Source organism: Mytilinidion resinicola (genome assembly GCF_010093595.1).
Source record: "Mytilinidion resinicola strain CBS 304.34 unplaced genomic scaffold BDZ99scaffold_37, whole genome shotgun sequence".
NCBI classification, from domain to species: Eukaryota; Fungi; Ascomycota; class Dothideomycetes; order Mytilinidiales; family Mytilinidiaceae; genus Mytilinidion; species Mytilinidion resinicola.
In genome coordinates, this window is record NW_022985473.1 from 71,513 (window position 1) to 95,777 (window position 24,265).

At 51.8% G+C, this 24,265-nt stretch overlaps 9 protein-coding genes across 9 annotated transcripts; 3 read left to right on the top strand and 6 right to left on the bottom strand.

Moving 5' to 3' along the window:
• Positions 1 to 705: 705 nt before the first annotated feature.
• BDZ99DRAFT_528133 (uncharacterized protein) lies at positions 706 to 1,962 on the top strand (the record flags this gene model as incomplete). The annotated part of the gene is made up of 2 exons (XM_033726345.1): positions 706 to 1,865; positions 1,911 to 1,962. 2 exons carry the CDS (start codon positions 706 to 708, stop codon positions 1,960 to 1,962), a joined length of 1,212 nt encoding a protein of 403 aa, XP_033568624.1.
• Positions 1,963 to 5,999: 4,037 nt separating this feature from the next.
• On the bottom strand, positions 6,000 to 9,272 carry BDZ99DRAFT_402891 (seven-hairpin glycosidase; the record flags this gene model as incomplete). The annotated part of the gene is made up of 3 exons (XM_033716314.1): positions 6,000 to 8,204; positions 8,258 to 9,140; positions 9,190 to 9,272. 3 exons carry the CDS (start codon positions 9,270 to 9,272, stop codon positions 6,000 to 6,002), a joined length of 3,171 nt encoding a protein of 1,056 aa, XP_033568625.1.
• A 293-nt stretch (positions 9,273 to 9,565) lies between these two features.
• BDZ99DRAFT_429489 (uncharacterized protein) lies at positions 9,566 to 11,909 on the top strand. The gene is made up of 2 exons (XM_033717224.1): positions 9,566 to 10,881; positions 10,936 to 11,909. The coding sequence occupies exons 1-2, from the start codon at positions 9,673 to 9,675 to the stop codon at positions 11,530 to 11,532; spliced, it is 1,806 nt and encodes a 601-aa protein (XP_033568626.1). The 5' UTR covers positions 9,566 to 9,672; the 3' UTR covers positions 11,533 to 11,909.
• Positions 11,910 to 12,093: 184 nt separating this feature from the next.
• Positions 12,094 to 13,357, bottom strand: BDZ99DRAFT_402964 (Aldo/keto reductase; the record flags this gene model as incomplete). The annotated part of the gene is made up of 5 exons (XM_033716316.1): positions 12,094 to 12,249; positions 12,321 to 12,434; positions 12,484 to 13,000; positions 13,052 to 13,062; positions 13,289 to 13,357. The coding sequence occupies 5 exons, from the start codon at positions 13,355 to 13,357 to the stop codon at positions 12,094 to 12,096; spliced, it is 867 nt and encodes a 288-aa protein (XP_033568627.1).
• A 2,194-nt stretch (positions 13,358 to 15,551) lies between these two features.
• BDZ99DRAFT_528137 (uncharacterized protein) lies at positions 15,552 to 16,469 on the bottom strand (the record flags this gene model as incomplete). Its single annotated transcript, XM_033726346.1, has 1 exon — positions 15,552 to 16,469. The coding sequence occupies one exon, from the start codon at positions 16,467 to 16,469 to the stop codon at positions 15,552 to 15,554; it is 918 nt and encodes a 305-aa protein (XP_033568628.1).
• Positions 16,470 to 16,493: 24 nt separating this feature from the next.
• Positions 16,494 to 16,910, bottom strand: BDZ99DRAFT_528138 (uncharacterized protein; the record flags this gene model as incomplete). The annotated part of the gene is made up of 1 exon (XM_033726347.1): positions 16,494 to 16,910. The coding sequence occupies one exon, from the start codon at positions 16,908 to 16,910 to the stop codon at positions 16,494 to 16,496; it is 417 nt and encodes a 138-aa protein (XP_033568629.1).
• Positions 16,911 to 18,363: 1,453 nt separating this feature from the next.
• Positions 18,364 to 19,373, bottom strand: BDZ99DRAFT_483459 (uncharacterized protein; the record flags this gene model as incomplete). The annotated part of the gene is made up of 3 exons (XM_033722576.1): positions 18,364 to 18,807; positions 18,879 to 19,065; positions 19,141 to 19,373. 3 exons carry the CDS (start codon positions 19,371 to 19,373, stop codon positions 18,364 to 18,366), a joined length of 864 nt encoding a protein of 287 aa, XP_033568630.1.
• Positions 19,374 to 19,826: 453 nt separating this feature from the next.
• On the bottom strand, positions 19,827 to 20,670 carry BDZ99DRAFT_402837 (uncharacterized protein; the record flags this gene model as incomplete). The annotated part of the gene is made up of 3 exons (XM_033716309.1): positions 19,827 to 19,917; positions 19,969 to 20,544; positions 20,603 to 20,670. Coding segments are annotated over 3 exons (735 nt in total), but the record flags the coding sequence as incomplete, so codon positions are not given.
• A 1,218-nt stretch (positions 20,671 to 21,888) lies between these two features.
• BDZ99DRAFT_402814 (purine-cytosine permease FCY21) lies at positions 21,889 to 23,450 on the top strand (the record flags this gene model as incomplete). The annotated part of the gene is made up of 2 exons (XM_033716308.1): positions 21,889 to 23,310; positions 23,367 to 23,450. 2 exons carry the CDS (start codon positions 21,889 to 21,891, stop codon positions 23,448 to 23,450), a joined length of 1,506 nt encoding a protein of 501 aa, XP_033568632.1.
• Positions 23,451 to 24,265: the final 815 nt, after the last annotated feature.

Sequence of the window (24,265 nt, forward strand, 5' to 3'; positions counted from 1 at the left end):
ATAGAGCTTTCAATCTCGCAGGCTGTTATCATGCTCCAAAGGGACTCGTAGGAATGGGATCTATAAAAGAGGCCCAACCCCAAGGTGCTCCATCACTCCTACACTCGACTTTTTTTCCGTGGAATAATTACCAACACATAGGCAGGCTTCAATCCGCTGCCTGATATTGCTCCAGAGGAGCTTGCTGCTCCGAATAATAGACAGGAATTGTGGCCTATAAAAGAGGCTCGACCTCAACCTTCTTTCATCACTCCCACACCCCATTTCCTCTCCACGGAGGAACCTGCAAGACACCTATGGTGCCAGGTGGACTTGAGAAAGGGTATGAGAGCTGGTTCCCATCCTCATTCCCTCGCTGTTCTTCGTTGCCCGCCGTTGTTAACTAGGTGAAGAGCCCGTCCCGGCCGAGTTTCGAGGCTAGGAACATGATATCCACCATGGCATCCTGCCGCACTTGCCTGGGGACCCCATACTGCACTTGAGGGGTCTCCTAGGCATGAAGTGAAGTGGTGAGGATGAGTAAGCAGGTTTCGCGTGACGCGCGCCTGCCTATTTATTCCGGTCGCCGTCGTCAACACAACCTTTCCTCCTCCACTCCACCCCCAGCAGCCAGCGTCTCTACCTCATCTGCACCGCGTCGTGAGATCGTCCAGCCTCGTAATCACTCACTCACTGCCCATCGTCGAGCACTTCAACTCCGTCGCAATGTCGTTCAACAACAGTAAGGACCTCTCAATCGGCCTCACTCCGCCATCTTCGGCCGCCCGCCTCCACACCAGAGCTGTCTTGCTAACCTATTGCCTAGACCCTCAAGCTGCCGCCGGTGCTTCGAAGGACGATCCGTTCGCTCGTCACCTCAACCCTTTCATGCCGAAGCGCGCCGATACCGGTGCTCAGCTCTCCACGCTCAACAACCGCATGCGCGGCCTTGCTATGGACCTCTACCTGAAGGAGGAGGAAGTCAGGTTGCTACGCGAGAACGTCGCGCGTCTCTCGGACCCCGAACGTGCTTCGGAGGCAGAAATCATCGCCAGCAAGGATGCCGACATCGCGGCCCTGCACCAAGAGCTCTGGAGAGCGAACCAGAAGAACGAGAGCACGGACCGGACGGCCCGGCTGCAACGCGAACACATCCAGGTCCTGCAGCGAGACTTGAACAAGTGGAAGAACGTTGGCGATGTCGAGGCCCTGCAGGTGGCGCTCGAGCAGAAGAACGAGGAGTTGACGGAGGTCTGTGCCGACCTGGAGGCCTTCAAGTTCGAGCGGACGCATGACAAACAGACGATCAAGACGCACGCCGAGCAGATCGAGCAGCAGAAACAGGAGATGAACCACCAGGCCGCGGTCATCGAAGCGCACCAGCAGGAGATGCAGCGTAGGGACGCCGAGGCCGTCGAGAAGATCCAGCAGTTGGAGGAGCAGCTCAAGCAGGCCGCGTCGGAGGCCGGCCAGTACATCGCGAAGCTCGAGCAAGACCTGAAGCACCGCGCGCCAGATTCGGAGACGATGAAGAAGCTCACCGACGCCCAGGTCCAGATCGGGAAGCTCCGCGCGAGCGCCACGCTCGCAGAGCGGAATCTAGGCAACATTGTGCGCTCGAAGCTCGTGGGCGCGGTCTTCCTGAGGCGCCCAGACCCCTCCACCATCCTGACAGAGGAGGTCCTATGCTGCTACAATTGCTGGGCCCGCAACGAGCAGTGCGACAACAAGGTCGTATGTCGGCGCTGTGCCGACAACCGGGTGCCGTGCCGCCGCTGGCGCTGCGCGGCGTCCGTCGTTGGGGAGACCGTATGCCCTAGAGTGAACTGCCCGCATAACCACGACTGGAACGGATGGCTGAAGGCGGAGGTCAAGCGCCCTGTATGGTAGACTCTCCCCTAGTGTTTTGGAAAGGCGCTGACGGCATGTAGGTGGCTTCAAGGCGCTATTAGGCGCGTCAAGATGGTGCTGTGGTGGGTCTGATTTGCGGTGTTCGGAGTGGTGGGCTTGGAAAACGGTGGAGAATTCGGGCTGGTTGTGGATTTCCTTAACTGTTGATTGTAAATTAGTTTCTTTTGTCTACAATTCTGCCCATCACGAGGCCATACTGAATCGATTATGATTCCTCGATCGTACTGGAAAAATGATGTGAAAATCTGCGAGATTTGTGATGTGTGGGATGAGACATGATGAAATTGTGATATTTTTTATGGTGTTGTGTTTTTGAATTCTCATCGTACAGCTTTGCCCACCATGCTACCATCTGAAGACACCCCTGAACTTACTAGATTTTACACACAACGTACATTGTAGATCGTGCCTGCGGAGAAGAACAACCGATTCTGAGATTTTAGCATACTTTGTGAATTGAACCACCGCACTTACAGTTTTGACAACTATACTACCATTGGAAGACACTCCTAGACGTACTAGAATTTACGCACGACAACATCATGAACTCTGCCTCGTAGATTGTGCCTGCGGACAAGGATAGTCAAGATTTGTTGAAATTTGAGCGTACATTGTGAATTGAACCATTAGACGTACAGTGTTGATACTCATCCTACCATTGGAAGACACCCCTAGGCCTATTAGTAGTTGAAATTAGCGATGTCATAAGCTCTACTTTGCGGATTGAGTCTGCGGACGAGAATAGTTGAGACCTGTAAAATTTCAATATATATTATAAATTGAGCTATTACACTTACAATTTTGACAACACAGCTACAACTTGGATGCCCCTGGGCCTACTATAATCCACACACGACGATGTCATGAATTCCGTGTCGCATATTAGACCGGCGGACAAGGACCAACCGGAGGCGTAACATACTAGTATATGTCGTGAAATGAGCGTGAGGACGTATCGGTTTGACAGCGTAGCTACCTCTGATGGCGCTCCTGAGCCTACTAGAATCTGCACACGCCGATGTTATAAGCTCTATGTGGTAGATTATGTCTGTGGAAAAGAGCGAGCAAGTATTAGCAGATAATGGCGTTCATCATGTATTGCCATGTCGAACGCACAGTCTTGACAATGATGCTGCTCCTTAAAGACGCTCCTGGGCCTATGAAGAACGGAAATCCAGGATGTCATGAACCCTACACTGTAGATCGTGCCTGCGGAGAAGGACGGCCGAGTCTGAGCAGATTTTAGCGGAGGTCGTGAATGGAGCGGAGAGATACTGTCTTGATAATACAGCTGCGACACAAAGACACCCCTTGGCCTACGATGAACTGAAATCGACGATGTCATAGACACAACATCGTGAATTGGAGGGGCAGAGAACGCTCCCGATAAATGTTGCAGTTGGAGCGTGTATCATGAATTGATCGTGAAATCGCGGAGTTCTGACATCGAAGCTACCCTCGGAAGACCCCCCTGGGCGTACGAGGAATTGAAAATCGACGATGTCATGAACTCTACGTCGCAGAACAGGCTTTGGAAAAGAACGAGTGAGTCTTGGGTGATTTTAGCATATGTCGTGAATTGAGCGAAAGGAGGTATTTCTTTGTGGACACAGATGTAACATGAAGACACCCCTGGGTCTACGAGGAATCAGAGTTGACGATGTCGTGGACGCGACATTGCGAAGTAGAGGGGTGGAAGAGGTTCCTAGAATTTGGAGTGTTTAGAATGTGAAGGGTGAACTGATCGAGGAATTGCGGACTCTAGAAAATGAAGCTACCTCTCGAAGACACCCCCGGACCTACGAAGAATTGAAATCAACGATGCCATGGATACAACACCCTAGACCAGGCAAGAGACACAAGGCGATATAAACTAGTATATATTTAGCACAGGTTGTGAATCGCGCGAAAGATGCGGAGAGTTGGTGGTATAGACGCACCTTAGAGACACCTCCGGCGGTATCATGAACGAGAAACCAACATGTAAAGGTCGAGAGGTCGTGATTTGGACGTGTGGACAAGGTTGATGGAAATGAGTGTGAGCTAGACATGGCTCCTGAATTGAGCGGTAAGGACGTAAGCATTTGCGGGCGTAGACATACTTTCGGGACACCTCCGATGGTATCGTGAACGAAAAATCGAGATATAGAGGGCGCTAGCTTGCAGTTTAGACGTGCGGAGATAAATACGCGATCCTAGTACGAAATGAGTGCACGTTTCGAATCGAGCGTACGTAGAAGGGCACTTACCGATGTGGCTACGTCCTCGAGACACGCCTCAACGTATTGTGCATAAAACAGCGAGATGTAACGCGCGCGAGGCCGAGAACTAGCCATGGAAAGAACGACAGGAGAAACCTGTACGATGTGAGGAAGTGTTGTAAATTGAGAGGATATGTCGAGATGGCTGCGCATAAAGCTACCTGTCTGAGACACCCCTGGCGCTATGAGAGTATTGAATGTGAGGATGTAAAGAGTAGAACGATGCAAACTTGACCTATAGCATAGCACACCAACATCCCATAGAAATTGGACAAGCGTAGTGAATTGAAAGTGTATAAGAACACAGTTGCGCATGAAGATATCGTCTCAAGACACCTCCGACCATACGAGAGGATCTTATTCAACGATGTAAAGAGTGCGAGCTTATAGACCAAGCAAATGGAGAACGAGGATACGCTGTGGTATGAAAAGACCGCACATGGTGAATTGAACGTGACTGAGGAAATGGCGGCGGGCGAAGCTATACGCTTGAGACACCCCTGACCTATGAGAGGAGCCCGCTCTACGATGTCATGAATGCGCGCTCGCGATTCAGGGAAGGAGAAGAGGACAAAAGTGAACGATAAGAATTGACCATCCACGGTAAATTAAGGGCAAATGTGAAAATGGTTGCGGGAGTAGCTACACTCTCAAGACACTCCCGGGCCTATGAGAATAGCTCGCTCTACGATGTCATAAACGCGTGATCGCGAATTGGGAGGAAAGAATAGGGCAAAAAGAAACGATGGGAAACGACCGCCTATGGCGAATTAAGAAAATATAGGAAGACGGTTGCTGGTAAAGCTACACTCTTAAGACACCCACGGCCCTATTAGAGCGGTGCAGACGACGATGTCAAAGGCAGCACACGGTAAATCAAGGCTAGCGATGAAAGAATCTGAACACTAGAGAGAACGCCATAATATCGTGACTTCAGAGGAAGGACGAAGGTCGTTGCGCGTAAAGCTATCCATTTTAGATGCCGTAGGCTTTTCGAGTAGCTTGGAAAAGACAACGTCAAAAGCTGCACATTGTATATCAAGGCCGTCGAAAGAGGAACACGAAATTCTGAGCGCGTGTAATGATGTCTAGAATGGAGAACAACTCGGACGAGTGTTGCGCCTGGTACTATCATCTTCAGATACTCCCGGGCTAACTAGACCTTGTTAATGGATGTTAAAGACAAGACTTCGTGAATTAGGAGGCTGGAAAAAGAAAGCTGAATCACGATGATGAGATTGATATTGTCTGAATCGAGGAGACGTAAGAAGACCGCTGCGCGTGAGAATATACTCTTCGGTCGCCCCAGGGCCTTTCACAGCAATGTACACCACGATGTCATAGACACGGTGTCGCGAACCAAGAGAGTTGCAAAGGAAATCCAAAAATGTAAGCAGTTGTGACGACATCGTGATTTGAGCGTACCTACGAGACTGACTGCGGAGAAGGATGTCATATTGAGACACCCCTGGCATAATAAGACTATGGGGTTCGAGGATGTCATAAACATCGAGTCGTGGATGAGAAGAATAGAAAAGAAGTTCCGACAAACTGGGACGGCGTCATGGCATCGTGAATTGAACGAGGCTAAAAGAAAGGCTGCGGGTGCAGGTATACCTTCAAGCCACCCCCAGCGTAACTACAGCAGTGCACTTGCCGATGTCATAGACACCACGTTATAAACCAGGCGAATAGGAAAGGAATGTTGATATGAGACGGAAACTGAATGTTATCTACCTACACACTGTATAACAGACCCTGTTCGACTCACCGCCCTGAGATCATGCGTACTAAAGCCGTAGATTGACAACCCTAAAATACCTGTAATATACCCCAGCACCTACTAATCTACAGCACAATCAAATTCCCAATCCGAACCCCTTGACTTAGAAAGTAATACCGTCTCCGCACGCCAACCCCCTTTGCACGTCTCAGCAGCGCCAGCGTTCTCTCTCCACCTCCAACCATGATCATCGGGATGGGATTCGGGCGGAGGAGGCCAGAGGGTGTGTACTGCGGTTCTTCAAGCAGAGGCTGGACGAGTGGGTTTATGCGTTGCTGCTCTTTGACGATATTCCGTCTTTGTTGGCGCATGGTGGGCTCGGGCTCGTTGTCGTTCGGAGGCTCGTCGTGCTCGGGGTACGATACCACAATCACGAGCTGAAGCGCATTAGTGTCAGGCGGGAATGCGGGGATGTTCCGTAGTTTTGCGGAGAAAGAGCAGCCACCGCGCGGTACGACGAGGATCTGTGTGCTGCGGGCGACGTCGAAGGGCAAGCGGTCTGTACACAATGGAGTGGTATGGACGTGGATATTATGCCAAGCGAGTGGTGCATCGTCGGAGAAGGAGAGTTCGGCGTCGGGTTTGTCTGGCAAGGGAGCAGCGCCGGGGCCGGAGGGGATGGTGCCGGAGATATGCTGGCGTTTCACAGGGGGAGGGGAGGGAGGCGTGAGAGGGGCAGTTGGGGAGGAAAGGATGGATTGGATGCTCTGGAGGAGAGAGCGGACGTAGGAAGGATCGTCCGCGGCGGAGGCGGGGAGGTCAAGCTCGAGGTCGAAGTCCGAGAGAAGGTTGGCGGTATTGAGGGAGGTGTTGGAGAGGGTGGAGGTGATGCTCTCTTGGAGGGAATCGGAGTCGTACTCGTCCAAGCCTTCGGAGTCAAACTCGAATGAAGACGAGGGAGTTGGGGAGAGAGGGGCGTCAATGACGAGGTCGAGGGTTGCCGCGTCCCGTGTGCGCGTGAAGAAGGGGTCGACGGGATTGAAGGACTCGATGATGTCGCGGGTCATGAAGACTTTCTCGTCGCGACCTAGGGCTACATTGGAGATAGCGTAAACACGGAACTTGTCTTCGAATGACATGCCATTATCGCTGATGTAGGTCTCTGGCTCGCGAATCATGCCAAGACGCAAGCCGCTCATGGATTGGACTAGGACGCCGTCGTTGACTCGTTGTAGAGCACCCATATTGAGAACGCTGTTTGGGAGATTCGGAAAGGACAAATCAAAGGTTGTTCGCACAGCCATCTTCGAGCTTGTGCCATTGAACGGTACTAATTCTGGAGGCAGCGTCCAAGGGTAGTATGTGTAATTTGACGGGGATTGGATATCGGATATTGAGATGCTGGGGTGATCATGATTGAACTCGACAAGCGGTGATTCGAGGGTCTCGACACTAGGCATAAGATGCAGTCTAGCAAGGCTAGCGGCATGGAAAACATCATTCCTAGCCGCAGTCGCAGAAATACTAAAAGGCACTGTTGGTGGAGGAAGAGGACAAACAGGCTGTACGCGAGACTCTTGGTTCGTGAATGAGGCTGACTTTCTTCTGACAGATTGTGAAGGCCGTAAACGATTTGGTATGATGAGAGGATGTCCCTCGGTTGTAAAAACAAATGGCGCATCCAAGGTATTGAGCGGATGCGTGGGATCGAAGAGCAGGAAGAGGTACTTGGCAGTTTCTCCAAGGAAGAAGCTCTCCATGCGATCGCTCTGTTCGCCGGTGCGGACATCCTGCAATCCGGACCATCCGCATCGAGTCCAACATCTCCGTTTGATATCTCGAAGCGTCATCTCTCCGACATGAAGATACCATGGATCTTGAGTAGCACGATAAAGATACCACGTTGATTCGATGAACTCAGGTCGGCCGCCCCACCAACGGAGACCGTTCTCAATATTTCCAGAGGCAGTCGACCATCTTTCGGGCATTGCTGAGTATCTCGTCCATAATGCAGTATACAGCAGGTGTGTTTCAATAGCCTCGTCAAGTTCTCCAACAAGCGTGAGAAGGCCTTGGTAGTAGGCACTCAAGCTATCAATCCAGAATGCTCGCATAGCACCTGTGTACAGGTCGACTTGGACATAGTGCGGATGCTGGTACATAGATCCGCGGTAGATGTGACGCTTGATTCCCGCGTGCGCTTCATTCCAAGCGTCGAGAAAAGCCTCGGGAGAATGAACGTTGGATTGGTCGGCATCGAATGGAAGACCGGAGAGGAGAATATAAGATTTGACGGCATACTCGAAGAAGCTATCAATGCCAGCTCCAATCTAAATATGATCAATATAAATGCCGAAGAAATGATTGAAAGAATGGAACCTACACCTGTGTACGGTGAGACCCAATTCCCAGTCTCAGCGTCAATTCCAGCACCAATCAGGCCAGAACTGCTCCGCCTATCCCAAACTGCCCAGAACGCTTCTTTAGCTGCCTTTTCGAAGCGACCATCGCCAGTCAGCCGACTCAGCGTAGTGAACTCCAAAACGAGACTACCAGCGCCCGCACTGCATGTCTCTGTGACCTCGACATTGCCATTAGGACTCTTTTTGCACTGACCGTGCTCCGCGTCAGTGTTGTAAGGAGAGTTGGCGTAGAAGGGTATGCCATGGCGTAGATTTACCCGTGGATACGGCAAACCCGTAGGCGTATAGAAAGCTGGAAGCAGACGCTCTCCGAGGTCTGCCGCAAGCCGCAGCAGTTGTCCATTATAAAGGAACCCGTTGCGCCATAGAATGCCCGTTTTCCCACGTTTTGTCACCTCCCTTGGCTCATATCCCCTGATTGGCAAATCCCCAACAGCAAACAGATGTGCACTCAAAAGGCCGCCGACCCCTCTGATGACTGTTTCAAACACCTGCACCTTGCTATCCAAATCAAATCCTCGCGCCCTGCTGCCGTGACCAGCCGGACCTTCAGTCCCATCTCCGTAGTTGTCCACCAACAACGAAATGCCTTGCTGAAACTCTTCCAACGCTTTATTATAGCCTCGCTTCGTTGGGGGCGACGATGCCAGAATTGCAAGAGTGGACAGGCTGTCTATGAGGGTCAACGAGTAGTTCCCTAGCACGTCGTTCACTTCGATATGGGCGGGGTTTTCACGATCTCGGGTGAGAGGAGCACACGACAGAGGTCGCAGCTCGTCTTCGGGAAAGGCATGGCGCATGTAATTGTCGTAACCATGGTAGAAGATGTCGCGGGTCTCTTGTCTGTATTTATCAGCACTTGCGCGCTTTGAAGTATTGCTACAGCGTCTACCTGAGATTACCGATGGCCTCATCTGTCATGCCAGATGCGACCGTCGTCCATACTGCTAGAAGTAGCAGACAGAGCCATATCATTCCTCCGGCCGGGTGTCCGCAAGTGCTCTTGAGCGTGCCCAGCCTCCCAGTCGATGGCATAACCGGCGGTTGAAGCGTGCAGGAGGCATGGGAGTTTCTGAGCAGAGGAAAACAACAGTGCAGCCTCTATAGGGAAGACATAGCAGAACAGCACGCAGAAGTCATCGTTTGAGGGCGTATAGTACAGTTGAGGTCAGTCTGTCTTTCACAGTCCGCGCCGGGGCGGAAAAACGTCAGCGATGCGCTTGGACGTGCTTTCCCGCCATCGAAAGATCGAAGACTGGCGCAGTGAACATCAGCAAAACTTTTGCTACGAGGGACCCCTCTTCGTTTTCCCCAATGCAGTCTACTACGCAATAGTTCTTTAATCGCACACTCCTTAACCCTACCCTGACTCGCAATGCTTCCTAGGGCTGCTGCTCGCGCCCTCAAGGCCCGGCCAGCACCGCCATCTCCCTTTCCTGCTGGAGCTGCATCGACGCAATGGATACGACGCTACGGAAAAAATGACAAACCTCGCCCACCCCCTAGGCAACCTTCACAAAGCGACTCCGGGCGGAGGAATGTTGGCAGCGACTATACTTGGAAGCCATCTCAGCCCATAGACTTCGCGACTGCCAAGACCGCTGCAGAGAAAGCGGCTGCAGAACGAGCACAATCGCCTCTACAAAGCCAGAACACATCACAAGATGCCGAATTCTCGAGTCGACAGCCGGAGGACGATGCGAGTGCGATTCCAGAGAGGAATACGGTGCAATATGGCCGAGCCAAAGCGACGGAGCGCGCGGGGAGCACACAAGAAGAATTCAGTACAGCGCAAGATGAGTTCAGTGGCCCCAAGTCATCGAAAGCGAGCACCGCACCCACAGCAGAGGGCGCAGACGGGACTGCAGCACCGAGCGGACCATTGCCAGATCTCCGCCAAGGCATTCCCTCGACTTTTGCCGCCGAATTCGGTGCAACGGAACCAAAGCCATCACAAAAAGCCAGCGAACAGGAAAGCACAGTCAGTGAGTCAATAGAGGAGCCAGAACCGGTGGCTGGAGGTGCTGGTGGTGGCCGTGGAAGTGGTGATCTGCCTAAGTCCGCATTCGAGACATCCGTCGACCGGAGGAGAAACAAGGTCGCGAACTACTCCTACCTGATGGCTCTGGTATTTGGCCTCACTGGAGCTGTCTACTTAGGGCGACCGTGGGAGAGCGAAGAAGAGGCAGCGCAACACCCTGATATCTCTTCAAGCTGGAACATCACGACTATGTACGACCGCGCGAAGGCGCGTATGTCAGGCCAGATGAGCTACTATACCGAGCCAACCTTTCCCAAATTGCTACCAGAAATGGACCCGCGACCTCCCTATACTCTCGTCCTGAGCTTGGAAGACATGCTTGTCCACAGCGAATGGACCAGCAAAAATGGGTGGCGGACAGCCAAGCGACCTGGCGTGGACTACTTCATCCGGTACTTGAGCCAATACTACGAACTGGTCATCTTCACCAGCCTCCCAATGCAAGTCGCGGAGCCTGTCATCAAGAAACTCGACCCCTTCCACATTGTGATGTGGCCCTTGTTCCGGGAAGCCACTCGCTATGAAAAGGGCGAGTACATCAAGGTACGCTCCTCTCCTCTTAAAACCTCATATTCCAGCCTAGCTAATCTATTCTAGGACCTTTCTTACCTCAACCGTGACCTCTCCAAAACCTTGATCATCGACACCAAAGCCTCCCACACCAAATACCAACCCTCTAACGCCATCATCCTTCCCCCATGGGACGGCACCCCCGGCGACCGAAAACTCGTCTCCCTCATCCCCTTCCTCGAGCACATCGCCACCATGGGCGTCCAAGACGTCCGCAAAGCCATCGAGTCCTTCAAAGGCGCCGATATCCCGACCGAGTTCGCGATCCGCGAGACACGCGCCCGCGAAAAGTTCAAGGCTGAGCTCGATGCTGAGCGGGCCAAGCGACCGAAGCACAGCGCTGCGGGCTGGCTTATGGGCGCGTTGGGCATGAAGGGCCATCCACAAGGCGGCATGGTGGTTGGCGAGAAGACGGTTTCGGAGGGACTGGCCGAGGGCAAGATGCTGAGTGACCAGATCCGCGAGCAGGGGATCAAGGCGTACGAGGCGATGGAGAAGCAGATTCGGGAGAATGGAGAGGCATGGTTGAAGGAGATGGCTGAGGAGGAGAAGAAGATGCAGGAGGAGCAGATTAAGAGTATGAAGAGTGGCATGACGGGATGGTTTGGGGGGAAGAAGGAGTAGGCAGGGTGTCTGAGTCAAGCACGTCTTTGGGGGTTATCGAGAAACCGAGAGAGAACGAAGAAAAGATGAGAGCGGTGGTTGTACTATTTTCCTGTAAGAGGTGGAGGCGGGTTGTCGTGCAATGGCGGGGATGATGTTAAATCCACTCTTGGTTGCGGGTAGCATGGGCATCGCCCTGGAGTTGTTGTCGTTCGGGTCTGTAGGTATATATCACAGATGCTATATGCTGCTAAAATTATGGTGCTACTGGCGATAGGTCAACCGACCATGGAGCACGGAACGTGACATGGGCAGGACAATAGAACAGCGCCTGGCCTTAAAGGAAATATGTAGTACCAAGGGCAACTGTAAAAGGAACATGCTCCCAGGCTACGATCCCCACTCGCTGTCTGAGTGTATATCTGAGCAGGATCGGATGCCAACCCATTTCCATCACTCAATTGAGACAGTCACGTGACGTCGAACTTTTCACAAATCACTTCCCACAGACGACTTTTCATCAATTCAATTTATGGTTATAGTAGTGTTTGGGGAACAACGCCACTACTTCCTACATACGATTTAATCAGTGCTAACAGTCGGGTCCCACGCACAGGGTTCATATACCCCGTCTATGTGCAGCGACTTCAAGTCGGCATCCGAGAGCTCGAAGTCGTAGAGGGCCGCGTTTTCTTCGATCCGCGAGGGGGTTACGGATTTGGGGAGGGGAACGAAGCCCTGATGTGGTAGAGGGCGAGATTAGTGCGTGTTCCGTCCGGGAGTGGATGGAAAAACAGGAATAAGCGTACCTTTTGCAGCGACCACCTCAGCAGGATCTGAGAAGTAGATTTGTTATACTTCTTCGCCAGGGGAAGCAGGAGAGGGTCTTCAGCCTTCGTGGCACGGATGATGGGGCAGTACGCCTACTTTCGTTAGCATCCGCCTCCTCACAATCTCTTCACACTAACTTACCTCGACAACCACCCCCCTCTCCTTACACCACTTCGCAATATCATCCCGCGGCAACCACGGATGCAACTCCACCTGATTCACGCTCAACACGCCCCCCGCCCCCTGCCCCTCCTTCCCATCCGTCTCCTTAATCCACCCCTCCAACTCCTCCAGATGGTGCACCCCATAATTACTCACCCCAATGCTCCGAATCTTCCCCGCCTTCACGCCCTCCACTAGCGCCCTCCACGCGCCGATCCGCGCCTCCTTGCCGCCGTACGGCGCGTGGATGAGGTACAGATCGATGTAATCGAGTCCCGTGACGGACAGGCTCTCGGCGATGTAGGCCTTGGCGGAGTCGTAGCCGAGGGCCTTCGGCGGGATCTTGGTCGTGAAGAAGACGGAGCTGCGGGGCAGGCCGGATTTCAGCAGCGCGGCGGCCGAGGGCGCTTCGTTGCGGTAGGCGACGGCCGAGTCGATGTGGCGGTAGCCGGTTTTCAGGGCGTGGGTGACGACGGATTCGGTTATGTCGGCCGGACTGGGGGGTGTGAGTTGGGGAGGTGGGGAGAGGGGAGGATGGGGAGTTTACGTTTGGTAGACCTGGAGGGGGGTTAGCTAGAGTTTAGAGGATGGTAAGGGTCACGTGATGGGGAGACTCAGGAATGACATGTATCGCCAGTGATTCGAGATTTTTAGTTTGAGTAAGGAGACGATGAAATGCAGATGGGAATAATGACGGAGTGATAAAATTGATACCGATGCAAGGGAGACCAGGTCCAGAGCTGTAGAAAGGTCCAGGTGGTTGCTGCTAGTATATTCAACTTACACCATATCCTAGAATCGGTATCTCGTAGCCTGAGTTCAGCTTGTAGCTAGAGTTGATATTCAGGGTCATGTTTGCGGTAGCTTGACTTTGGAATCGTCGAGTGGTTTGAAGAGGTTGAGGTTTCAAAGCGTCGGGGCGAAGGCAGGACGCGCGATTTATACCCCTCTGGATGTTGAGGGCAGAATGGAGATTACGGGGATATCGGAGGAATTTGGATTGGCTCATCGGAGAAGATGTTTACAATGCTGTGTGAAAGAGCTCAAGGTGTTGAGGGTGAGGTCGATTTATAAGGGTGGTCGGAGATAGCACCATTCTGAAGACTACGCAGCGAGGTCACTAGCGCGTACTAAGTACGAAGTAGGCATCCTGGCATTCCGTAGGACTGGGGCTTCATCCTTCCATGCCAGTTATTACGTTTTGACTGAACGGCGACCTCTAGCTGGGCCACCCTGACAGTGAGCGGCCAAAAATGAAGCCGATGCAGGGAGACATTCGTATCTTCGTTCTGTTGAAATCGGCCTACGTTTTGACGAACTACCTACCTGCCAACGGGGCAACTCCTGACAGCGGCATCAAGCGACCAAAAATGAATCCGAAGTCCGTAATTTCATCCTTTTCTTCGTGCTGTAGAATCAGCCTACGTTTTGACGAACTAGCTACCTGTTAATGGGGGTGCTCCTGACAGTGATGCCAAGCGGGCAGGAGTAAAGCCCGAGCAGTAGGATCTTCGCATACCTCTAAATCGGCTAGTGCTCACTATGTAAAGGCGAACGTAGTAGAGATCAGACTAGCTTTTGATAGCCGGGTATCTGACAACGGGGCTGCTCCTGACAGTGGTATTCAGCTTCTAAAGTAGCATTCGAGCAGTGCTCGTATCCGTATGGCTAAGCTTGTAGCTGCTCCAACGCTATTTCGAGGCTCCCGCATTAGAATTGGACCACTCTTCGACTGGCGGCTACCTGCTTGCTGAGCCACTCCTTGAAGTGGTGTTGGGCGAGCAAGAGAGAACCCTGAGCACGTCTATTTATTACTACCCAGTTTCTGAGACTCTGGACACGATGTCAATGTCAACATAGCGGGAATAAGACTGCCCTTTGACTAACTATCTATCTGCTAGCCAGGATCCTCCTTGCAGTGTTGTCGAATGAGCAAGAGAGAAATCCTACCAGCGTAATATTGAACTTAGTGGCTTTGTAGCCCCTAGACATGATATTAGGGTCCATACAACGATTATCAGACTACCTTTTGACTAATCAGCTACCTGACAATAGGGCTGCTCCTGACAGCGGTGTGTAGCTTTCAAAATGGCATTTAGGCGGTAGTATCCGTAGGTCTCTACTTTATATCAAACGGTTCTATGCAAATCGCTGGCTTCTCGATTCTCAGTTAGTGCTGGGGGCCTTCACAAGTATTCGTCATGTAGCAGCGCACTCACACTAAAGTTTCATTTCACGGCCTCATTCAAAAACCTCGATCCGCCACTAGTCTCCGAGCGATGCTCTAATCTCTAGTATCCCGTTCTTAACATCTCATTCTTAAGCTTGCCAGTACATTCAGGTGGGGGGTATGAAGGATATTCCTAATGCAGCAGCGCACTCAGTCTAACACCTCAATTCACAGCCTTTATCAAAATCTCAATCCAACCCTACTCTCCCAGCAATGCTTTAATTCACAGCATACTGCTCTTGATATCTTGTTCTTTAGCTTGCCAGTACGTCTAGGGAGGTCTCACGAGTATTCCCGATGTAGCAGCGCACTCAATCCAACGCCTCAACTCACGGCCTCTATCAAAATTTGATCCTAACACAACTCTCCAAGCGATGCTTCATTTCACAGCGCCCTGTCCTTTACATCCCGTCCTCCAGCTTATTGATACGTTCGGGAGGGTCTCACAAGTATTCCGGATATAGCAGCGCACCTGATCCAACGCTTCATATCACGTGTTTGGTCCCTCAACTCAATATCCCGCCTCCCGGAACCACATCTATAATTACAAGTTATGCCCTAAGTATTAGTTATGATGGCTAATATCAGTGCAACAATTACTATAAACACAACAATCTTCACTAGTTATAACGATCACCATTAGCTATAACAACCACCATAAGTCTCAACTTGCATAACAAGTCACTACGCTTTACGGCAAAGAATGGGCCCGTTGCGGCCACGCTTGGTATCTATATCGTACAAAACGGCACCCATAAAGGGGCCTAAACCCCCCTCTCTCGCCCCAAACACCCCCAAATCCCCATCCAACCACCATTCATCCCCCCAACGTCGTCAACCTGTCCCTACGCAGCGCCCACTCCCGGCCCCCCCTCATGCCGTCCGGCTTCGCCACGACGGCCTTTCCGACCATATTTGTCACTAGGACTCGTGTCGCCGCCGCCTCGCTCCGGTTCACGAAATCGTGAATAATGATGCCAATTACCGCGCGATACTCCGACGGTTCCAGCACCACCAGCTCCTCCAGCTGCAGCTCGTTGGCCATGTTGTCCATAACATTGCCCAAATCTTGCACGGTGCACTGCTCGAGTCGCACGGCACGCAGCGTGGCGGCGTGGAGGGCCGTGAAGGCCTTAAAATTGTCGTCTAGTGTGCAGAAGCGTGCCAGCTTGAGGGTCTCTAGGTGCTGGAAGTGGATGATCTGGAAAGAGGAGAGCCAGCGGTCGAAGACGCGGTTGGTGGTGAGGGGGCGGCCCCAGGTGCCGTGCTCGGAGGGGAAGGTGAGGTCAAGAGTCGTGAGGTTTGGGACGAAAGAGAGGAACGTTGGGAGGTGGTTTGTGGGCGGCTTCGTGCTTGAATAGAGGAACTTATGCAGCTCGAAGGACAAGCTGAGGGTATCGAGGCGGCGGAGGGATGGTGTGAGGTACTCGCTGCGGACCTTGAGTGCATCGATGCCCAGAGCGCCGGCCGTTGTCTTGAGTTCTTTGAGGTGGATGCCCGATTCGGCGACGGCGGCAAGGACCATATTCAGCAGACTCTTGTGGGCGTAGTACTCGTACAGGTCGGGGATCTTGCTCTGCGCTTCGTCTAGGACCTTCTGTGCCGCGATTCCAGGCCAAATGGGGTGCGGATCTTGCTTGAAGTTGGTGTCATCGCGGTTGGCCAAGGGCGAGTAGATCCCAATCGACTCCACCTTGCTGAGCTTCCGGAGGCTATCAAGCAGGAGATCGTACATGGCGCCGTTGTTGAGATCGCGTTCCTAGTCGGTAAACATCTTCTTGTAGGCGTTCAGCGTAGGACGGCGACGATCTTTCCCTCCCTTGGTTGCGGCTTCGTCGACCCAGTCACTAAGAGCATCTACCCCTTCGTTGTGCAGCTTCTCCGTGCCGAAGGTGAGACTCCGGATATTCTCCGCTGCAGCGTTGTTCTCGGAAATGCTCTTGAGGCGTTCGAGACTGCAACCAACGAGGCGAAAGGGGCCGGGAGTAACGCGGTATCCGAAAGCGCGCCAGGCGGCCGCCTCAAGGCTGCGGCAGACTAGGCGGACATTTTGAATGTCGCGGAGGTCTTCGAGATTGTCGTTGATAAGCTCCAGGATTTCGACAGGCTGTTTGGAAAGGGTGGCGAGCGGATTGTTGAGGCAGTACTTGATACCGGAACGCGTATATGGCGCCATGGCTGCTGCTCAAATTGAATGTTGCGTTGAGTGGATGAGTTTTGTGTGGTGTTGTGGAGCTTGTGTTGTGTTGTGTTTTGGGGTCCCTCTCGTGTTGTGGGGCTCGTGACGAAGTGACGGTGAAGCTGTCAAGGAGAGATAGACGGCCCGGGCCCCTTGAACGACATGTGGCTGTCCACGAAATTGTGGCTGGAGGGCAAATAGAAGTTAGTGGATCGGGATAGACTGGAGCAGAGATTCTTATAGATACGCACTCTCTTTAGGACGTGTACACTTGCCTAGCACCGTTTGACGTCCTCTGCCACGTTATCAAGAACTGTAAAACGACGTTTTTGACGAGCCTAATAGCTCTCTAGGCCACCTCATACGGGATTAAAGTAGACTGCCACTTCAAATGTAACGGAGCCACAGATCCTCGCAGTCCACGAATCGTGCGAAGTGCTATCCTAAGATTTTACCATTAATCTCCAGGGAAATACTTGTGTACGCTAGCTTAGCACTGCTTGAGGTCCTCGCGATCGACTACCTATCAGGTCTGTCGCATCCTATATAGTCGTATAGCATGGCATAGAGATCAGCGGGTTGTGTACACTTGCCTAGCGCCGCTTGGGGTTCTCCGGTATGTTATCAAAATCGTAAAATGTCAGTTTTGACGAGCCTGATAACTTTCCGGGCCACCTCAGACGGTGTTATGTTCGACTGCCACTTTACGTTTCAACAGAGCTTCACCGCCGCCCACTCACCCTCGCGATCGCTCCCAACAGATTAGATGCCGTTCACGGGAACTGTCTCGCCTTCACTTCCTCCAGACCCCTCTCTCCGCTCCGTCACCAATCACATCCTGCGCCGCAGCAGTCAACACCCATCCTCCCTCAACAACACCTCTTCTCCTCCAGATCCTCTTCTTTCCTAATTCCGAGCCTCATATCTACGTCTCTCTACCGCCGTACTCGCCTCTCGCTACCGTTATCCGGCGCGCCCTTTACTCTCTTTCCTATCCTTCGTTATCCACTTCAACACCTCGACGCCGCCATCATGAACAGTCAGCCAGTCGCAGAGCTCACCTGGGCCGAGATGATTGGAGACTACCTCTGGAGTGCCGTAGGACCAAAGACACCTCCACAACCTCCGCTGGTCATGCCGCAGCCACAGCCATAGGTACAGCAGTGGGAGGGGAATCCACTGGGCCAATGTTCATTTTGAAGGGCTAGATAAAGAAGGCTTACACCCCTGGAAATGTGACGGTTCTAGGGAGTGAACGTAAAGGTTGTAACGTCGTAAATTAGCCCTTGGTCATGTGACTAGCCCTATCGCAGGTCTTTTTTGTACGTGCAGTTTTGAAGGATGTTAGTATGCGTTATGGGGGACTAGATACAGATGAAAGACATCCCTGGGAGCAGGAGGATTTGAGAATGTAAATGTAAAGGTTATGACTTTGTAATCCAGGCCTCGATCAAATACGCTCAGGTAATTCATACGGTGCGTGCTGACCATGGCCTAATTCGTACCGCGGTTGTCCTCCTACATGTATGCCCGGGTCTTGAGCGGCGCTGCCGTACACCGTGTGAGGCGTCTTTGACCAAGGGGGATGATAGCCACTAGTATGTTGTTGATTGTTTTGGTTGTTCCCTCTCTTCCCGATTGCCCAAGCCAGGTACATGATAGCTGCGATTAGGGCTACACCAAGGACGGCACCGACGGCGATCCCTGCTTTTGCTCCGGTAGATAAGCCAGAGTCATGTGGTGGGGAGTTTGTGGCAGTAGGGGACGATGTCGAGCTTGAAATGGTCGTGATGGTAGCAGTGTTGGCAGTAGGAGTAGAAGTAGAGGGCGAGCTGCTTAAGCTTGAGCTTGAGCTTGAGCTTGAGCTTGAGCTTGATGAAGATGTGGACGTGATCTAGTCGAGCCATGTTAGCCACGCCCTGCTAGTAGGCGGAGAAATCTTCAGCTGAAAATTCCGCAACTCACTAGGTCAGAAGCCTGGAATCTGATCTGAACGCTATATGCATTGGCTCCTCCTCCCGGCCCCTCTTGATTGACCTGAGTTCCTGTAGCCACCACAAGTGTATGCAGGTATGACGAAGACGCCGCAGAGGTACATCCTAGGGTTGATTCCCAGGACCAAGCGAAAGGTGCAGTCCCGCACGAGTATCCTCTACCAGTCGATGACCACATTAGCCATGAGTTCTGTCACGAATGCGTAGGGTCGAAAGTAGATTTGTGAACTAACGTGGGGCAGCAAGTCACGATGGTCTCAGAGTCCTCGCTCGAGCTGCAAGCCGTCGAGTATCCCTCTGGGCAATATAGCCCCGGGGAGTAATAGAATGAAGATGTTGGTGTGTACGAAGTCGGAAGACAGGAGCTGTAGCCTGTCCCACCGAGCAGCTCATAACTTCCTATCCACCAAGTGTCCTGTGTACATTGCGACGGCGGTTCGAAGGTTGTAGTAAGCGGTATCGACATGGTGATTGAAAGACGAAAAAGAGACACAGAGAATGGAGGAAGGAAGGAGGGAAGGAAGGAAGGAAATTAGAACGAGAAGGCTGTGCTGGATACTAATAAGCTATAATCTCAGCCTTGTCGTAGTAAATACGCCTGAACGCGCCGCTCTTATCGCCAGCCTCGGCCTTCCCCACCACTCCGGAATTTCCTCCCCAAAGTCAGCCACACGCTAGCAGTGTTGAGACACGATGGCTGCTTTTTTCGATGATAATTCAGCCCTCCATGTACCTCATGGTTAGCTTAAACAAATAACAGGAGGGGTTATCAGCCACAAAGTTGCCCGCGCGCTCGGGCGTTGGGGGCCAAATCAATAACCTAGTATGAATTTCCAATATTGAGTCAAGAAATATATATCTATTCATCTACTGTGTTGTTTGTAAGCAATTGCAGATTGAATGAAAGCCCCAGCGGGTTCTAGATCGACTTACACGGTGTGTTGCTACTCGCATTCCACCGCGGGGGACTCCCATATAGATCCTGGTAGCATTGATTCATATCTGGACAGCTTCGAGTTTATTAGCAAGAATCGTCTCGACGCTCAAGGAAGAAGACCCACTGTACAGGCTCTCTGCCAAAAATGATATGCCAAAGATACTCAAATATTCTTCCAGACGTGGCATCGTTCAGGGGCGTATCCAAAAGCCATTTTAGATACCTCTGATACTCATCTTTCGACCTCTTTAACACTTGATCTCTCGAGACGGAAAATTGTGCGCAACAAGGCGACGCAATGATCTTCGGGACGTCGAAGTTTCCAAATAGTTCGTTCCACGCGCTCACCATGGCGCGTTCCTGAGGCCTCAGGTCAGACAGCTCGTCAGCTGGTCGAAACGGTTGAATCTCAGCGGGACAACCTGGACTCTGAATGCAACGTAGATTCACGTAACCGGTCTGGTGGACAAAATCGATATTGAGAGCTTTGACGGATGCGACGTTATCAAAGTTGAGGTCTCCGACATCGCGTGATCCGTGATCGTGATTTCGATGACTGTGTAAGAACACCATTATCGATGGGAGCTGGGAATAGTTGTCTACAATGTAAGTAAGATAGGCATTTGCTTCACGGCCTTTATTTGTGCTCGTGTGAAGTTCCGCCTCCTGGTCATTGACCGTGTAAACGGCAGTTTTCCAGCTGCAGTGACCACCTTGGTCAGAACTTGTTGAAGAAGAGAGGTAGTCGGGGAGCTTACTCGGGGAAGTTTTCATGGACCCAATTAGTATCTTCCCATTTCAATCTAGCCACTACCAGAATCTTGTCAAGACTGGTTGCTGCAGAGGTCTTTTGAGTGATTGCCGAAAGTGTTTTGGTCGCGGAGATTTCAGGGCTGGTTTTCCTTCTCAGTATTCAACGCGCTTGAATATGAAGGAGAGGGCAGCCGATCTCCTTATTGCGTACCTAAGATTTATTGTAGAGTTTTCCGACGGCTTTCCAAAGACATCCTCAGCATAATGCGTTACGTTCACGAGTGACAGCACGCTGTCCGCGGTGAGAGGCCGAAAGCTGAACTGAATGACAAGGAAAAAGAAGATGAGCGCAAGAGATAAAGCAAACACTTTTCGACGGAGCGTAATCATGTTACTGAAAAGATGAAGATCCTAAGGATTGGTATCTTTGATGGACCACGAGGAAGAGTTGGTGAGCGAGCTTGCATTCAGCGCAGCCTCAAGGAGGTCCGCTGGAAATCACGTGACGCTCTACGACTTCCTCAATGTGCTCAAATACACACTGATCTAGCAATATAGGAGTGAAATTGAGTCCCGTCCGCATTCAGGTGCCTGTATATTTGTCTTGTGCTGCCCTCGATGAAGTCACATGATTCCACTGAATCGTAGATCGGACCGCGATTCGGCGGCGTGAAAAACAGAGCGTCGTTGATTTTCGACGAATCCCCCGCTTCTTCATCCTACACGACCCTGATACGTTCTCCAATCGTATCGACAGCCCTGTAAACCGGTAGTATCCGTTGCATCCCGGAGATCTCTTGATCTGCAGACAGCATTCTCCGGCCCTTGGCAGTCCCCGAAGTCAAACACCGCGAGACTATCTTCTACGCCCTAGCAAAAGACTTTCACTGAGTCAGCCCTTTGAGCACCACGACACGCACATATAAGTGCTACGAAAGTACGGCCGACAAGCCATGAAGCCGAGTAGCAGAGAATCATTGGATCAAGGTATTCACCAGAAACAAATGCATGACACCGGTGTTCGTCCATCGCAGAGCCTGTGCCACCATTTCTCAGCAAGTCATAGTCCGCCTGCAGTGCAACGCTCGAATTGCCTTGAGAAATGGACGTGTAGGCCTCTGCGGTGGCGTTCTGAGAAATACGGTTCGAACTTGATCTGGATAACTCCAGCGAAAGGATTTATGCATTGTTTCCACTTCCTCTTTTGGGAGTGACACGCTAATTTCAACAGGTCAACATGGAGGCAGAACCAATCCCGCAGGCGTCTGACATCGCCGAGAAGTCTCATCGAATGGTTCTCGCCCCAGACGAGGGCCTACCTACCCACGATGAACCGCAACACCCTCAAACCTTCCCCGGGAAAGCGAAGAAAGCGCTGAAGACATTTGAACGACAGCTAGTGGCGTATAATCTGGAAGCCCGTGGTATACAGCGCGTGGAAGCAGACGAGCGCCATGATTTGCGCTCCCTAGGATACACGCAGATATCTGTACTGTGGTTCTCAATAAACCTCGCCGCCAACAATATCACGTTAGGCATGTTGGGCCCAGCGGTGTTCGAGCTTGGATTTCTAGATTCTGCCATGTGTGCTGTCTTTGGCATGCTCTTGGGATGCCTTCCCACTGCGTATACCGCCACATTCGGACCACGGAGCGGAAATAGGACAATGATATTCGCGCGTTATACAATGGGCTGGTGGCCGTCAAAGTTGGTGGTGATCCTCAACTTGATCGTATTGCTGGGGTATGCTATGATTGACGCGGTAGTTGCCGGCCAGATTCTGTCCGCCGTTTCTACTACAGACATGTCCGTTGTCGTAGGCATCATAGTTGTTGCTGTCATCACCTGGGGCGTCACGACTTTTGGATACCAGATCTTCCATTACTACGAACGATATGCGTGGTTGCCGCAACTGATCGTATTTTGTATTCTTGCTGGCGTAGCAGGGCCAGGATTTGACACCTCGTCCGTTTCTGTGGGTGATCCACGGACTCTCGCTGGGAACCGGTTGTCGTTCTTTGGTATCAATCTCTCCGCCGCAATTACCTATGCAGGTGGCGCCGCCGACTACTTCGTTTACTATCCTGAAGAAACCCCTGGATGGAAGATTTTCTCCATGACCATGATCGGTCTCACGACGAGCTTCACCTTCGCTTTCCTCCTCGGGATCGGGCTTGCGTCTGGAATGGCAAGCAGCGCTGCCTGGTCTACTTCATACGGAGTATCTCAAGGCGCGCTGATTGTCGAAGGCTTCCGTCCTTTAGGCAGCTTTGGCAGCTTCTGTGGTGTTGTGGTCGCATTGGGCCTCGTCGCGAACATGATCCCGCCAGTGTACTCTTCCGGTGTTGATTTCCAAATCCTGGGCCGCTACCTTGCACGCGTCCCTCGCGCTATCTGGAACACTATTGGCGTCGTCATCTTCACGGTCTGCGCGCTTGCCGGACGGGATCACCTTGCGGAGATCTTTACGAACTTCCTGGCGCTCATGGGTTATTGGGTGTCTATCTGGATTGCCATCACGCTCGAGGAGCATCTCATTTTCCGGCGCACACGAGGGTTCAATTGGACTGTCTGGAACCAACAGAAGAAGCTCCCCCATGGTATCGCTGCGCTGATCGCGTTTCTGATCGGCTGGGCTGGGGCAATTTTATGCATGGCGCAAGTGTGGTATATTGGACCAATCGCGAAGCTCGTAGGCGATTACGGAGCTGATGTGAGTGATCTTTTCTTCATTTCGTTCGAGATTAGTCGGCGCTGATGTCGCTGTAGATGGGCAACTATGTTGGTTTCGCATGGGCCGCCCTGGTGTTCCCGCCATTACGATACTGGGAGTTGAAGAAGTTTGGTCGTTGATGAGGCGTTGGGCTGCATGGCCATATCATTGGTGACTAGATCAACTCAACTTGGTCAATGAGGGTAAATCAATCACGTTGCCATTGTTTTCTGAGTGTAGGGGCCGTCGTCTGAGGTTTACCGGCCCGTTTAGAGGTCCCGTTTAAAATCGATGATGTCCATTCCGTCAGGATATTTTGGGGCTCTCCGAGCAGTAGCAAGCGACTCTACGCAGGTTTATGTTCGTAGTATATATTATGTTCAGGTCGGTATAGGAGTCTAAGTATGCTTCATGTCTTGATTATATCAGTGATACCTCAACTTCTGAACGTGGTCAAATTCTTTATCGAGTGGGCGCCTCTTGTAAAGGCTAGAGCTTAGCTGCTTCCTTTACCATATATTCATGACTGTCTGACTATCTCCAATTCATTTCCTACCCTCGCAGATTACAGCATAAACCTCCAGAGATTTGCCGCCTAGCTATAGGAGTCACTTGGTAGAGTTCTCATTCCACCCCAGCGTAGCCTAAAAATCGTCCGACCTTCCAAGTTGTGTCGGCGCTGGCTTGTCTCTTTCTACTTTCGTTGTGCGCCAAAGTCCATTTAAGGTCGCGTGCGGGAAGAAGATCTACGTGTAGTGGTATCTATCTAGATCAGGTTTGTTAGTGCCATGCTGCTAGGTCTACTTCAGGATTCCATATTTACATTTCAGACGTGGAAAGTAGAGCCTAAGTTGCATGCGTTTCCTCATATGGGGTCTATATTGACACCGTGTCAATGCAAGCTTGATAGCGGGTAGTCGATGTCAATTCTCAAGCTTGTATAGGCAGATATGAT

Coding starts and splice junctions, on each gene's coding strand:
- BDZ99DRAFT_429489 (XM_033717224.1), top strand. CDS start 9,673: ATGCTTCCTAGGGCTGCTGCTCGCGCCCTCAAGGCCCGGCCAGCACCG. Junction 10,882..10,935: donor AAAAGGGCGAGTACATCAAG/GTACGCTCCTCT, acceptor AATCTATTCTAG/GACCTTTCTTACCTCAACCG.